Source organism: Seriola lalandi, unplaced genomic scaffold, assembly GCF_002814215.2.
Source record: "Seriola lalandi dorsalis isolate HSWRI2012SDOR001 ecotype SW California unplaced genomic scaffold, Sedor1 jcf7180002054256, whole genome shotgun sequence".
NCBI lineage: Eukaryota > Metazoa > Chordata > Actinopteri > Carangiformes > Carangidae > Seriola > Seriola lalandi.
Genome location: NW_019524809.1, coordinates 440,817 through 458,165, shown reverse-complemented (window position 1 = coordinate 458,165; position 17,349 = coordinate 440,817). Strand labels below are relative to the sequence as shown.

General features: G+C 38.5%; 1 protein-coding gene across 1 annotated transcript in view; it reads left to right on the top strand.

Annotated features, from left to right (window-relative positions):
• Positions 1–6,225: 6,225 nt before the first annotated feature.
• picalma (phosphatidylinositol binding clathrin assembly protein a) overlaps positions 6,226–17,349 on the top strand; it is a 45,015-nt gene continuing 33,891 nt past the window's right edge. The window contains 1 exon segment of the mRNA XM_087173558.1: positions 6,226–6,622. Coding sequence (XP_087029684.1) covers positions 6,493–6,622 — 130 coding nt within the window. The 5' untranslated portion in view covers positions 6,226–6,492.

Genomic DNA, 17,349 nt, shown 5'->3' with positions numbered 1-17,349 from the left:
GTGTTTGGTGCAGTATCAAATTAACATATTCATAGGAAACAACAATAAAAAGGTAAAATACTGCAAGAGTCAAATATGAACATACCTAGATACATACATAAAAAATAAAACAATGAAAAAGATAATACATAAAAATACTATAACTATGAACAAAAGTTGGAAAAATACACTGTACAAGACTTCTTACGACAGAAAACTAAAGAGGCAGAGAATAAATATAAAAAATACAAGAATAAGCTAACTAATATTATAAGGAATAGCAAGAAAGAACACTATAGGAAAATATTAGACAATAATAAAAACAACATTAAAGGAATATGGACCATACTGAACAATGTTATAAAAAAATGGATCTAAACAAATGAATTCCTCTGAGTATTTTACTGTTAAGGATCAAGAAGAATATAATATGGATGTTGTGGCAAATAGCTTTAATACATTTTTTGTAAATGTTGGACCTGATCTGGCAGGAAAAATCCCTGATCCCGGGACATCTGAAAAAAATCTAGATAAGTTAATAAATAAAAATCCTTACTCCATGTTCCTCCAAGCAGTGGATGAAAGGGAAATTATATATTGTCATGAATTGCAAGAACAAAAAGTCTTTGGATTGTAATGATATTGATATAAGTATAATACAAAAGGTCATTGAGGGGATTTCTGAACCATTAACATACATCTGTAACTTATCATTCCAAACAGGTACATTCCCTAATAAAATGAAAACAGCAAAAGTCATACCGCTATACAAAACTGACCGACAAACACCAATTCACAAACTAAAGACCCCTCTCTTTACTTCCACAATTCTCTAAAAGTCTTGAAAAACTTTTCAATAATCGACTGGAAAAATTCATAGAAAAACACGAACTCCTCACTGACAGCCAATACGGATTCTGGGCAAACAGATCAACATCGCTGGCATTAATAGACTTAATTGAAGATATCACAAACTCTATAGACCATAAAAAATATGCAGTTGGGTTATTCATCGATCTTAAGAAAGCATTTGACAGAGTAAATCATGACATATTAATAAAAAAGCTGGAGCGTTATGGCATCAGGGGGGTAGTTCTTAATTGGGTCGAGAGTTACTTAAGTAACAGGCAACAGTTACCCCCCCAGAGGTCAGTGATGGGCCCCAAATTTTTCTTTTTTATGTACTGTATATCAATGATATAAGCAACATATCTAAGATATTGAAGCTTATTTTGTTTGCAGATGACACAAATATCTTCTTTACTGGTGATGACTTACAGCTTTTATTGGACGAGATTTCTTCGGAATTGTGCAAATTAAAGATATAGTTTGACATAAATAAATTATCATTGAACTTGAACAAAACTAAAATAATGCTATTTGGTAATTGCAGAATTAATTCACAAGTTAAGATATATATATATATATATATATATATATATATATACAAATTTACCTGCAGCCTTAAAAGCAAGAGTTGCTTCCAATGAATGTGCTGCCACATAATCATCAAACATAATCATCAAACATAATCAGGAACTTCAGGATGGTTGAAAATGTCCAGGGGCAACTGGGAATGGCACCTGAACATGCCCCTGGAATGGAACAGAAATATCATGTCAGGGAATAAGCCATTTGAGTCAATAGAATGGTCCTCAAAAGGGATGAATACTTTGGAGGATATATTTGACACAGGGGTTCTTAATGATTTTCAAGAATTGTATTCACTTTCGATCTACCAAATACTTTCTTTCTGTGCCTTCAATTATAGACAGCACTTCACTGGTATAGAGTTCCGTGGGAAACCGAAGTGCAAATGCATGAAGTCATAACTTAGTAAACACACGATCCACCAGGGGTCTTGTCTCAGCCATATACTCATAGCTTCAACACCAAACACCAAAGTGTCTGACCAAGACCTTGACCAAAGACTTGGCTGTCTAGGAGGAGGACATAAACTGGGGCAAGGTCTGGAAGAACATATTTCAGGCGTCCAAGAACCTCACTCACCAGTTGATTAACTTTAAGTTATGTCATAAGGCCTTCCATACACCCCTTGAGAAATGTAATATGAAACAGATAGCCAGCCCTAATTGTGATTTGTGCTCCCTCAATGTATCCGGAACATTTAAACACACAGTATGGGACTGCCCAAATGTCTATGACTTCTGGAGGAAGGTTGTATTAACTCTTTCTACTATGACTGGCAAGCCTGTGCCACTAGAACCAATCCTTCTTTGTCTGAATGTTGACCGAGGTATGGAACTGAGTGAGAAACAAGCAGGTTATAGCTTGCTGGGCTAGCCGCAGCCAAAAAACTTTTAGTACAGCACTGGTTGCCACCACACAAACTGTACACTAGAAAGTGGGTGGATTACTTTCAAGATGTAGTCATGTTAGAACTGTCCACAGCCTGGGTAAACAAAGCCAAGGCCACCAAGAGGTCCTTGAAGAAAACAAGATAAACAAGAAAAAAAGAGTGTACACGACCTGAGACTGGTGGGGGGACAGTTCACCTTTCAGCAGGACAATGACCCAAAGCGCACAAAGACAACGTGGAATGTTGTCCGCATAACAATAGGAGTGCTGATACTCCTGTTGTTATGCAGACAATAACAGGGATTGACAGTCCTTGAGAGGCCCACGCAAAGCCCAGACTAACAGTTCTTTTTACATGTGCTTTCACACATTTTCTAAACTTGGTCTCATTTTTTTCAAAACTCTACAGACAAATGCAAATGCAAAGTGCCACATGTCTCCTGCAAAATGAAATACTGCATTCAAAATATCATAAAAACATCTCAACATCAAGTATTTGCATCAAATGCCTAATACTTTTTTCATTATAGTAAATTTTTGGACATACCATGTACACACTGTTGTTCTAAATCTAAACCTCTTCTGTCTTCCATAGGCTTGTGTATAGGCTACATTTCCATACGATGGAAAGTGACAGTACAGTACAGTGATCTGCTGAGAGGGGTTGACATGTACACAGTACAGTAAACACCAATGCAATATTGAAACTGAAAATACTGTATTTAGTTATCCAAAACAGTACTGTTGTAGCAGTAACATTGTGTTGTACAAGACAACAAAACCATATACCATATATAGGAATTTGTACAAAAACCATACTCATATGTAAAAACCATATTTACAGTAGCTACCTCTCCTCTGTAAACATGTGACCTCGTACTCCATAATATTTTTACCTTTCCACTCTGTACAAGATTACAGTAACAGGTGTGGGTGTGTCTAGTATAGTACACAAATGTTTTTTTACAGCTGTATTGTAGTACAGTATGCTAACCATCCATAAATGGGTGGCTACAGTAAGACCTACAAATGTCTATGTAACACAATGCAGTACTACTTATTTTACAGTGATGCTAAAGTAGCCAATAGATATACCTGTTCATACTGGCTTGAATTATGGATGCCATTGTAAACGGATTCACCTTGGGTTGGACTCTCAGTTCAGTCTCTCTCATATTTACAGCAACCTGTGATTGATGACATTATCAGTAAGTATAGCCCTAATCTCACCAGAGACAGGTCTCCCTCCTCTTCTTTGCCCTTATACTCTTCCCTGTTCATCTTGTCCTCTTCCTCCTCATTCTTGTCCCCTTCCTCTCCCTCCCTCCACTTGCTCTCCTTGCAACATTTGCATCCATTGTTCAAAACAGGTAATAGTGTCTGACCTTTGGCCTATTTTTATGACTATTCTAAGGCAGTGAATGGTTAGTGATCAATTAAACAATTAGTGTTTGCACATGTGAAGCATGTGACACTGGTGAATATGTGTAGCATTTTGATTGGCTGTGTTCAGAAAAGGCAAGCAAGTTAATTCCTGTTAGATAATTGTGCCTTAGGTAGAAAATTGTGTGTAGTGTTTTGCAAAAGTGTTTTATGACATTGAAAATTGAGTCAAAGGCTGAGAATTAGCTCATGGTATTGCAGATTTGGTATGTGGTTTGCTCTTTGAGTGACAAGTTTCAAAAATCATGTGATATATAAAGTTTTTGTGTGTAAGCAGTGAACCCCCCTACCCCCAAAAAACAAACAAACAAACAAACAAACAAACAAACAAAAAAACAGCTGTGGAGAGACCAGAGGATTGTAGTTCACAGATGCTTCTGATAATGGCGCTTGAGAGGATCTGCCAGGGAGAATGAGATAAACTGCCAAAATCCAGGTGTGCAAAACTTGTAGACTCATGCTGTAATTGCTGCCAAAGGGGTTTCCACAAAGTGAATTAAGGGTCTGAATTCATTTGGTAATAAGAGATTTCAGTTGATAAATAAAAACAAAACTATTTCACTTTTATCATTATTGAGTTTAGATTGATGGGCAAAATGGCAATTTTATCCATTTACAATGAAATCTACACAATACGACTGACTGACTGGTGTTTTTATTTTGAATGGCTTTGATCTGAAAACAGTGTTTTACCTGAGTGCCGATAAAACAGTTTTCAGATGATTGTTTGATTTTGCAAGAAGACTCAGAGGTTTGGTGAATGTTGTTTTACAATTGGGTTTTGTGTTTACAGTTTTGAGAAAAGCATGGAAGTTTTTAAGAAAAGTCTTTTAGCAATTGTGAAAAACTTCAATACCATGTCTGAACAGCACCTGTAACCCATGGTTGTGCTTGCAGCCTTTTGTCAGCTACCCTCTGCTGCCAATGCCTGCTCTGGTCCGCCAGAGTGGTTGCTAAATAGGTACACATAGCCATATGAGAGGTATCATAAAGGCAGGGCAGAGGTGGACACTCATTATGCATTATGTGGAGCGTTTGGGGTGGTCAGGGCTGGCCAGGAAATAGACCCGCCATTTTCCACCCAAACCCTCGCTTCATTTAAAGAATTATTTAAACCCAGCACGGGGAGGCGCTGTATAAAAACTAGACATAGTTCACCGTGGGAACCAAAAAACGCAAGAATGAAAGGCTTATGAAGTTAACTGTGATGAGACTGGAAATAACATGCTTGGACTCCAAAATAAAAGCTCGAAAATACAGACGTGTGTGTGTGTGTGCGTGTGATTGTGAGAACTTTGAGATTCTGACCTTTCAATTAACCTATTCTAGATCTGTATGTAATGAAATGAGCTTTAATATCAATACGTTTTTTTCCACAAATTATTTTGGAAAATGTTACGTTAAAAGTCCTGAACAGGAAGAAAGACATTGTCCTGGAGATATATTCGTTTGATGTGACAGCCAATATTCAACAAGGTGAAATGTTAACATTATGGTCACATGACTAGAATAGGAACGAAACACTAGCAATAATTTCCAAAAGACATAGATGAGTTAGTTTTTATTTCCAGTTATCCTTGCAAAGTTTCCTCGTGTTACTTTGAGCTGCAGTGATGGAAGAACAGTAAAAGGACCGAGCACTGTCAGGAATCTTGTATCTTGAATAAGACTCAGTAAGACTATGCAGTTTATTTAGTGTATTTAGTAGATAAATTATTTCCCCGTTTCTTGGAAGCTCTGTTTAAAAACCAAAGTTAACACAAGGAAAGCCTGGAGCAGAAAAACGATTCGACTGATCCTAATATCTATTGCAGTTTGTTTGTTTATCAGCAGGATTACGCAAAAAGAACTGAACGAAACTGGTGAAGGGATGGGATATGTCTCAGAGAGGAACCCATTAAATCATTTTTTTCACTCTCCTTAACATTGTAAGATAGAGCACTTTTCGATATTTTCTCGGGAAATAAGGTATGGGTCTTTGTGTAAAAAAAAAAAAAAAATTGACGTATTTATATTTCAGCGAGTTTGTAAAGTTTGGTGCATATCCAAAAAGTAATCTGGTGGAACATGTTTGGCCATGGAAGAGGTGCACTTTATTAAGTGCCATTCTACTTAAGTATTTTTTTTCTTTTCGTTGGTTTGTTTGTTTTAACTAAAGTGGTTTGGAACTTTAAACAGGAAATATAATGATACCATGGATTCAATGAATTTCACTGTTTACATGTGTTTACATTTTGAAAAATTAAGTACGCCAAAATTAGCGACTGACAATTTCAATGCTTGGGCCATTAGTCTACATTATTTTGAAACTATGGGCTAGTCAGTCATATGAAAAATGTTAGGCTTTATTGTGAAACAAATTTGTCCGGAAGTAGTTTCTATTTTTAATTAGTCTATCCAGCTACGGTATGTTAGGAAGCGTGATACGGGAAGTGAAGAAGACGCTGTAGACGCGAGGGCTCGATTAAAGGACTGGGTGCGTATCTCACAGTCATGAAATAAGTGCACTGCAGGTTCAGTGTGTTTGACTAAAGTTGATTTATCTCCTATTAGTTAGCTAGCTAGCGTACACGCGTAATGTAACGCCTGCTGTCGTCTCAGTATCTCTTCTCTCTCTCTCACACTCTTGTCTCCAGTTTTATCGGGTGGCACAGAACCTTTGAAGATCGGTACCGTCCACAAAACCCAGGCAATTCCGCTGGATTTGGAAACGTTTCTTTAGCCGTGACAGTTTATTTGATCCGATACAGGATGTCTGGACAGAGCATTACAGACAGGATAACCGCCGCACAGCACATTGTCACCGGGTCGGCGATTTCCAAAACTGTGTGCAAAGCGACCACGCATGAAATAATGGGGCCTAAAAAGAAACATTTGGATTGTAAGTATCTTGTTTATTGGTTATTGACATAGCTATATATTTCTTTGTTTTAGTAAACGTAAACGCTGGGATCTGAATTCTGTGTATGTGACTATGAGGCCTGTGCAGAGGCTACATGTAACGTTAATGTTACCTTAACTTAGCCATTCTCTGATTGTCCATTATTAAAACCAATATACGAGTTTCTACTGGCAATGTCAATTTTATCTGAGTGTAGACTAACCGTCTAACTTACACGAAGTTTGCCTATGACATGGCTCAATGTTAGCAACTTGGAACTATATTAATGCTAAGTAATTGTAACGTGAAGTTTTCAACACTTATTTTTGAAATGATTTGCTAAATTCTCTGGAGAGCTTGTGCATTAAACTTACCTAAATAGTTAAACTTGAGAAGGAAATTGTATTGACCAGCTAGCCCTGGAGAGAGTGACTGAAGTCAATGCAGAAATTATAGCAAGTATGAGTTAACTTGTCCAGTCGAAAGGCAAAGTTGTAGAGCATATAAAATAATGTCTGCCTGAATTGTTATGAATCACACTGAGACTTAGGTTCTATACTTGAGTAATAGATAGATAGATATATACTTTATTACTACTTTATACTTTATTTATCCCCTAGGGGAAATTCATGTGTCCATTAGCTCATTGTTGATGATGATAATGATGATAATAATAGTAATAATAGTTAATAATAAATAAACAATAATAATTTGATAATATTTAATCTTTTGGATTAGCCAAAGAGCCTCGCTTTCTTCTTCTGCTACAACAGATGAAGCTACAGGTAGCTTTCTGAGTGTACTCCAAAACTGGCCATTTTAAATTTTGAAAATGTAGCTGCCAGATGCTGAATATGACTTTGAGTTGACTGTTATTGACTCCTAAAGTTATAAAATGCTTGTAAATTAAATGTTGAGGGTACAAATGTGTAAGCTGTGTCTGCATTAGGACTCTGATTTAAAAGTAGGATAATTGCTTTTGGAGACATTTGACTGGTGGATATTTGACAGACTCTGCATTTCCTGACCTTTGGGTAATGTCTGAGTTTTTATCTTTTCCCAGACCCCATCTTTCCATCTGTCCCATTCTCATGGACACGATATCTCGAAAGCGCCTTGGCGGAACATCTTCAAATTTGGCACAAACATTCACTAGGACTCAAGGATAAATTGTTTAGAATTTGGGGGTCATGGGTCAAAGGTCACAGGTGTGGTGACCTCACAAAATGCGTTTTTGGCTTTGTGAACGGAATATTTCCATAACGCCTCGAGGGAATTTCTTCAAATTTGGTAAAAACGTTCATCTAGACTCAAGGACAAACTGGTTAGAATTTGGTGGCCATAGGTCAAGGTCACGGTAACCTCAAAAAACGCTGTTTTGGCCTAGTGAATGCAATATCTCCGTAACACCTTGAGAGAACTTAAGATTTGACAAATGTTCACGTGGACTGAAGAATGAACTGATTTTTGGGGTCAAAGGTCAAGGGCCTGGTGACATCCCAAAACACGGTGTTGGCTTTGTGAATGCAATATCTGTAACACCTTGAAGGAACTTTATCGAATTTGGTACAAATGTTCACTTGGACTCAAGAATGAAATGGTTAGGTGGCTAAAGGTCAAAGGTCAAGATCACAGTGACCTCAGAAAACTCACAAGAGGGTTAATATTTAATATGACAATATCTAGTTTTCTCAAAGTAATTAAATAAAATATCCACAGTTCGCAAAATCTGGTTGAAATGTATCTACATTTTTAAGCACTTAAAGATACAAAACACTAAATTGTATGTCATGCAACAGATCTAATAAAAACAAATGAAATGGTGAAAGTTGTCATATTGACATTCAAGGTGTATTAATTAGTTTCCAAATGTCAATCATGCATTTAGTAACGCGCAAGAAAACATTCCACCTTAAAAGTGTCTAGTAGCTGCTGGTAGCCAAGTTACTCTGTTCCACTAGCACATGTGCTACTGGAAATGAAAGCTAGCTTAGCTATATTTTAATAGCCTAGACTGTTAGCCTCACCTGACTGGTGAAGCCTGGCCTGCAACTCAACTGTGCGCTTGCACCATAGGTGCGCTATGGTACGTAAACAAACAGCACTACAACTCTGCACGTGACTGACAAAAACATAGCAGGCATAGTCCCAATGAAGTCAGCGGCAAGTCTAAAGGCAGATGTGTGGCTGCAACATTGGTCATGTTAAATAGGCTGTGCATTAATGTAACTGCTTTGTGTCCATTTGTAATGTAAGCATGATTTTTTAAAATAATGCACCAGGTTAGAGGAACAATTCATAGCTTTAGTTCTCTGAGAATCTCAATCACATCCAAGAAAATTTATGTTGTAACTGAAATATGTCTAAACTGAATTGATATCGCAGTGAGTAGGGTGGAGCAGCAGTTTGTTAACCAGATGGAGACTGTGCGCTGTGTGAGAGACAAAAAAAGAAAGATGTTTTATTGCTTGTGACTACAACTTACAATTGGATGTAGCTGAAATTACAGCACTATTTTTTGTCACACAATGTCGTGGTTATAAAATCAGGATTTTAGCAGAAGCAGAGCGGCAGCTTGGAAGTAACTGCTGATTAACATGCTGTTTTAATGTGCTGTGTTTCAGTCACTGTTTCAAACTTGTTCCGTTGTCTGACAACAGAAGCAGTAAAACATGTAAACGAGAAAAGCTTTATTGTGAATTCAGCTGTATGAAAATACTATATATGTGAGTGAGAATCAAACCGATAAAGACCTGAAACCAGCTGAATCTAGGCAGAATGCCAATATGACGTGGTGATGTCAGTTCTTTACTGTGGTTCCACAACAATTTTCAGATACGTCCTCAATTACATTCGCTGTACATGGTCTAGCAATGTACTAGGTTTTCACCTTGTCTTGCTGCTCTGGACACCCCTGCAAAATAATGATTAGTCCCTTCTTTATGAGAATATCTACTAATATTTATGTTTGTGTTTCTTTTTCACATTGTTTCAGCTAGATTTATGCTCTGTTTGATGGGCATGTTGGATAGCAAGGGAAAATCCCTTTCCCCAACACCTTTCCAACATCGATAGGGAGTGTCTGTATCGGCCATTTTCTGTATCTTTCTAAAACTAGCAATCTGATTTACACACTTACATCCGTGCAAAGGTGAAGGTGCAGCCAGGCAGTATACTTCACTTTCTAGCTCTCTTGTCATTTGTTCAGCATTTGTGGTACTTTTACTCCAGTGCAACACTGTGAATATTTTCCTGGAGAGACTGTCTGAAGATATGCACTGTTATCCTCGTTTTTAAACGATATTGTGTCTTCCTCCTCTAGCTCAAGGTCAGCCTCTTAATCTGCCTTCAAGTGTGGATGATAAACACATTTAGTTTCCATATGGTTGGACAGCTCCTCTCTAGAGCTAGTTCTGAGAGACTATAAACCAATGCTTAGTTGTATTTTAGCTTCGTTGTTGTTTCTGTGATCTGGTTTTTGGTCTTTTGACTTTGAACGGTTCCTTTTTGTCTGTCAGTTTTTTGTTAATTTTATTTTTAGTTTGTGCCCAACTTGCACATATCGAGCTCATCAGTCCTAATAGCATTGATTCAGCCACTGTTTGCAGAATGGAAACCCATTGCTTTACATTGTAACCTACAAATTTGCGTCAAGTGTTATACATTGCCAGTATGAACAGAATTGTACATGTTTGATCATGGAAGCTAGGACAAATCTAGTTTTTCCAGTGACAAGTAAATATGTTGCTCATTTCAGTACAGTAGAAACAGAATGAAAATAGCACATATCCATCATATTTTCACATGTTGAAGCTTTCAGTCTTAGTTTCAGTAGCTGTAACAATTTGTAGCCTTGCAAGTTTTTGCTAACTGTTACTCGTGTTTCAATTAAATATTTTTTCTTTTTCCAATTCAGTTGTTTTTATTAAGGGTTAGACTTTCTTATATGTTGGCATACTTCTATCAGCCTTGTAAGTAAAATAAGTCCCAGTAGGCACCAGAATTTGGCAGCACTTGGGTGGATAAAGAGCGTACATGCAGCACATCTATTGTGCAGACTGGTCATTGCAGTTTAATTTGACTAGAAGTCATCAGTCAGCCTGTTGGATACATGCTATAAGGTTGTCTGCGTCTGTCCGCTACAGAGATATTTATTTTCAGTTGATGTTGGAACGGATGTTTGAATAAGCTTCCAGCTGATCGAGTATGCAGTAATGAGTCCATGTCCCAGTGACCTTCTTGATTCCAGACAACCAGGTGATATGTGGCTCCTCTGGAGCTCCTGAACTTAAGCCTCTCCTTGGTCATATAGAGACCTGTGTCTAGCTTCCATCCCTGTGTTCCTACTGATCGCAGGTGAGATATGGCCCTGTACAACATCTATGTTGAGTTTGTGCTGGACCGCAGTTCACATTCGTTAACACAGGCATGCTAGATAAACTCACTCACATAACTTTAAGAGGCTGTCTGCAGATAGCAGACAGGGAAAAGTAAAGGGTGAACAAACCAGCCTCTGCTGTCAGTGTATTTACTTGTGCGCTTGTTTAAAGTCAGTGTGAATTGACTTCTGGGAAAATGGGTTTAGTACACTTTACACCTCAGTAGAGTGTGAAACTACAGACTTTTGGACATGTGGCTCCACAGTTCTTTAATATATGGTATTTCATCCACTTCAAGTTGCTGTTGTACAGTGGACAGACAAAGTGCATGGCAGCACACTTTTTTTGGCTGTGATTAATCGCCATTATTTGGGTTTCGTCACACACTAGAGCTCGATGCTGATAGGACATTTACTAAATTGGAATCAACAAAACTTTGGCCAGTGGCTGCGCTGCCTCCACCAACGACAAAGGGATGTACATCACCATTCTGCACGGAGGCCGCATTCAAAAAGTCAAGCTAATGTCCTTGTGTACCAGAGATAAGTTATATTTTAGTGAAAGTCAACGCTTTATAAGACAGCATTATTAGTAAATTACAAGGTTATTGGTGAGAGCATGACATTTATTAATGCACTAGACTGAAGATAACTGCTGCTATCAGCTTTTGACTTTTGACTTTCTCATGCTTGAAACTATTATTATATCTACATTTAAAAACCCCCTGTTGGTCCAACCTATTACACACACACTGCTGTAACACTGCTCAAAGGTCTCTCATGAGGTAATGAATATATGAAGTCAGCAGTTGCTGTTGACCTGTGACACTGTCATAAACACCTTGACTCTAAATGAAATTCTCACAGGATTTGTAGGCATGTATGAATCAGCCCAATAATGTCCTTTGGTCTGTGGTGCATTATTTAGTAGAAGTTTAAAGGATTTGGACATTGTCTCCATTCAATTACACTGTAAAAATTGCAGAAAAAAATTATTTTCAAAAATTATGAATAATATCAAAAAGTTGAACGTAAGAATCGATCTCCTTAATAAGCTGAAAATTTTGATAGTTGAACGGTTTATATATCACAAAGTATGCAGGAGTATTTAACAAGCGAAGGAAATTAAAAGGAGGATTTGGAATATACCACCAGTGGAGCAGGTTGAAATGTGTGTGTGTGTGTCTGTCTATCTGCATCTGTCTGCCTGTCTTTCTGTCCATGCACCTCCCTACTTCTCTGTATTTATGTGTGTTTCTGTGTCAGTTAGATGAACAAACTGAAATAAACTGCAGAATGCTTCCTGACTACAGCTGGACTGAAACATTTCCAGTGAAAACAGTTTAGAGGTGTGTAAATCATTTTCTGTGTTGAGTGTTGGAGCAGTCTGTAGCGGGATTTTGATAGAAATGTCAGTTAAGTCGTTCATAAACACCACAGATATCAGAGGATTCCCTAATCAGGTAATTTGACCTAGCTGTGTATGCCATCCCTGTACTCAGAGGTTGCCATGGTGACATGTGCTGTCCGTCTGTCTTGCTTTCTTTCCTTTCTTTATCTTTGAAAACGGTAGCACCTGGGAAACACGTCTTAAAGGTAATCGACCAATAAGAATGACCTCCAAAAAGTAGTCCACCAATTAGCATATATGTAATGTGGAGTCAGTTAGATTTCAAACTAAAATAAACAGCCAAATGTTTCCTGAATGAAACTGTCTATCTGCCTGTCTATCGGCCCTTCTGTCTGTCTACCTTTCTGTGTGTGTGTTTGTGTTTGTGTGTGTGTGTGTGTGTGTAAGAGAGAGTCCAAGTTTAGCAGTCAGAGTTGAAATTATTATACATCCGATAATCTACAGAGCAAGCTGAACGTTTTGATAGTTGAATGGTTTCTGTACGAAAAAGTATGAAGGAGTAGTTACAGATTGCTTCATTCAGCAATCCCACCAACTAGACAATGCAATTTCCCGAGAAATTGCGGTGGGATTGCTGCCTCTGCCCAAGCTGAAGCTAAACTGTGTTGCTGGCTGCTGAGACAAATCTCAAGCTGAGCTTCATTGTTAAATGCCAGTAACTAACCTGCCACTAACTCTGTCTGTCTGTGTTAGTCTTGCGTAATGGCTAAAAAGTGTAAGCTGAGGTCAACGTGACCTTGACCTTTGACGTTTGACCACCAAAGTCTAATCACTTCATCTGTGAGTCCACGTGGACATTTGTGCAAAATTTGAAGGGATTCCCTTGAGGAGATCTGGAGATATTGCATTCACAAGACCAAAATCATGATTTGTGAGGTCACTGTTTCTTGACCTTTGACATTTGATCACCAAAACCTAATCATTTCATCCTTGAGTCCAAGTAAATGTTTGTGCCAAATTTGAGTTCCCTCAAGGTGTTCTGGAGATATTATGTTTACAAGGCCAAAACTGTGTGTTTTGAGGTCAGCCTCTTGAACTTTGAACCCCAAAATCAGTTCATGCTTGAATCTAAGTGAACAATTGTGCCAAGTTCAGTTCCTACTGAGTGAGACCTGGACTCAGCTGAGTTACACCCCTCAACCTCTGGCTTGCCAATCAAAAACTATTAAATCCTATCAGCTAAACCCATGTATTTTCTGAGAAAGGAATCTGTTCAAAACAGTGATATAAAGTACTTGTCTGTGGTGTCAAAAGTAGCTCCAAAGTAATTCACCGATTACAATATGTGTAATGTGGAGTCAGTTAGAATGACAAACTTTGTGTGTGTGTGTGTGTGTGTGTGTGTGTGTGTGTGTGTGTGTGTGTGTGTGTGTGTGAGAGAATTTGGCTGTGTGTCTGGCTGCGCTTGTAAACTTTATAGAGATCACTTAGGATGTTAACGAGCATCACCTGTGTGCAGCTGGAAGACACAGAGCTCACATGAACATGTGACATTAACACACACACTTACACAGTGCTGATTTGCCTCATACTGTAATGCAGAGTCAGTTAGAATGACAAACTGAAATTAACTGCCAAATGTTTCCTGAATAAAACTGGACTGAACATATTTTCAATATAAACCGTTGAAATGTTTGTAAATCATTGTCTGTATTTAGTGTTGGAGAGGTCTGTAACTGGACTTTGACAGAAATGTCACTAAAGTGGTTGTGGTTGATAAACACCACAGATATCAGAGGAGCTTGACTTTAAGAATGGGGGGTTGAATGGTATTAAATGCACTTGAAAAATCAAAGCACTTAATACTCATGTAAGTAAGGCTCATGCAAGTAAGAATAGGCCTGGTGGAGCATGTAAAGGATGGCATCATCCACTCCAATATGTTCCTTGTGGGCAAACTAGAAGTGTATACTAGAGTCAGAAACCTAGGATGTAAGCAGCACAGCAGCTTGGAAGTAACTGCTGGTTATCATGTAGTCTTAATGGACCACATTTCAGTGACTGTTTCAAACTTGTTCCATTGTCAGACAACAGAAACAGAAAAACATGTAATTGAGCTATCAGATAAAGAGTTCAAACTGGCTCACACTAGCCAAAATGGAAAATAGTCCACCAGCCATGTACTAGATTTTGAACTAGTCCTGTTGTTTTTTTGGACATTGCATTGGGGGGGGGGGGCATTCAGAATAGTAGTGTTATCTTGTTATTCTTGCAACAGAAAAGTGTTATACACTGCTGAACACGCAGTCCTGTGCTGATGTTAGGATATTTGTTTTGCAAATGTGGAATCTACCACTTCCTTTTTTAACAATGGTATTAGTTCACATACACGAGCAGTGATGTCTTATACTAAACCATTGTGCTCTAAGGGTGTTGAAGGTGGTGAGAGAAACAGCCTTACATTAATGACACTTTTTACTCTTGGATTTTAGTGTGTAGGCTGTATGTTTGAAAGGTGTTCGTGATTAGAGGTTTACTACAAGTTTTATATAGTCAACAAGACTTTTGCATCACTTTCTCTTACAGTGTGCTGTGGGTTGGCAAACATTTTGCTCGCTGATACGCATAGGTTTTTTTGTATATTTTTGGTGTGCACATTGTTGATTTCCATTATTACATCAGTGGCACATTAATGATTGAGACTATCATCAACTACTAAGTTTGAAACTTAAACTAATCTGTTTTTGTGTATAAACATTTCTATGCATTCTATACATTGACTGGCTGTACCTATTTTCGGAAAGAGTATTTGTTATGAGTAAGCAGTATTGAGAAAGTCTCCCCACTTCTATCATTTGTTCACTGTTTGCCATAGTTTGTAGTCTATAAGATCATTGTGTGAGGCCCTTATGTTCCACTGACAGCCTCTCCCACACCCATGGCCTACATGCAAATCAAAATGGAATGAAACTGGACCTTTGAACGATCTCATGTCCCACCTGGTTTGGGTTTGATGGGTGAATTGTGCAGCAGCATTTAACTCTTGCCCACTGGAATTGTATGGCCTGTGAGGCAAGTTAACATGGCTGGCTGTGGTCGGACATTGTTGTTCGGTTAATCCACTCAATACAGGAATCTGGGTTTACTGATTTGTTGAAATTATGCATATAAACTATGTTTCTAAAAGAGATTTAGGCAAACGTACCATAGAATTTCCACTTAATGAAATAGTAAAATGTTTAGAGTAGAGGAAGAAGTAAATCATTATAGAACAAGATAGCAGTGAAAATATTTCACATCATCAGATCTTATATCAGATCAGGTCCCAGGCCTCTCAACAGAGCTAAAGGTGGTGGCTCTTCTGTTTCTTCCTCAGTTTGCTCTCCCGCGAACTTCAGCAATGTCAGTCTGTACATGGTTCACCTGAGCAATAATGCCAGGTACACGATTATGGATCTGTACCTTAGCACCTTCCCAGAGGCCCCTCCTTTTGGTTTCACCCTCCACACACTGAATGTAGTGCCATGTGACTGCATTGGCATCAAGTGACAGACCTTAAACAGAGTGCTGCCACCCTGTCCACCAGCTGAGCTGAATGTAGTGTACTGTGACTCTGAAAGACCTGTGAGATTTAATAGGACAAATCAAGCCACCTACCATTTGTGGTAGCAGTGGAGCAAGTGACACCTGTCTCTTGCCTGACACCAGTTTAGCAAACCTGTGTTACGCAGAAGTTGCTCAATTATGTGAAGTGTTTCTCTTGACACAGAATGCTTAATCACAAAAAAAACTAGTACTCTGATACTCTTCCTGTGTGTAAAGGTGAGCACAGGCAACCAGAAACACTTGTAGTTTGTCTCCTGGGAGCTCTTCAATGTAACCTCTTAAATTATCTGAGTTTGTGCTGGATATAGTTCCAGGGCCTAAATATGCACTTCAGCCGGCATCACGTAACTGCATCGTAAGGGGATCCGCGTTTTACTGAAGCAGTAAGTGTTCCTCTAGTTCCTTAAGTAAGCCTTGGATTGCCATGAGTAAACAGCCAACAGGAAGTAATTTCATTACCCAACCCCTCCCTGAGCCCCTGGGATCTGAGCTGATCACATGTGAGATTGGATCAGATACTTTTGGTACATTTCCTGGCAATTAGACCAGTATCATTATTTCAACAACCATATTTGGCCATTGGAATGGCCTCGACATCCCAGACATGCTATGGCTGGTTAAAAAAAGATTTTTCTAATTAAATTAATTTTTTATTTGAAGGATCCAGTATTGATTCTTAAAATCCTCAGATCGGTGGTTACTTGTTGTAAGTGGCTCAGTTAGGGCTGCAGTTGTCTGACATTAAAAACGGTCACTATACCCCATTTATTAGTACTGGCATTTTTTTTTAAATAAGAGCCACATTTCCTATGAGTTTTGTCGCAGCACTGCCCTGACCCCTGCCCATGACTTACTGAACTGCACATCCATGAAGCAAAATATGGTATTATTTCGCTTACACAGCCAACGGTTCAAGGCAAGCTCATGAACACCACGAAGCCAGTCTGTAAAATATGTTTTAAAGTTAGGGAGCCAACTTGGCAAAGCATCTCACTGACAGACATGTTCACCTGTTCAAGGAATTCAAATAGCGACAGGTTAGCAAATGTGCTAACTTCGCCATAACATACAAGCTGCTAAAAAGCAGCCGTTCACAAGTGTGCAGATTATTTCAGTATCAGATGGTTAGGCAGGTAACATATCATAGTCATAATTTTGGTATTGTGACAACACTAATTACAACGTGCATGGAAATGTTATGTTAAGATATATAAGTATCGTAGATGATAGCCGCTATATGAGCCGTCTTAAGTTTCGACAATGTCAACCGCACTGTGAGTAGTTACAGGATATGTGGACCCAGTGCAGTTCACGGGATTGTCATGATGAATGGATGGTTAGCTGACTCTGGCTATCTCATAGCAAATCTAGAGTGACCTGAGTTCTGTTTGT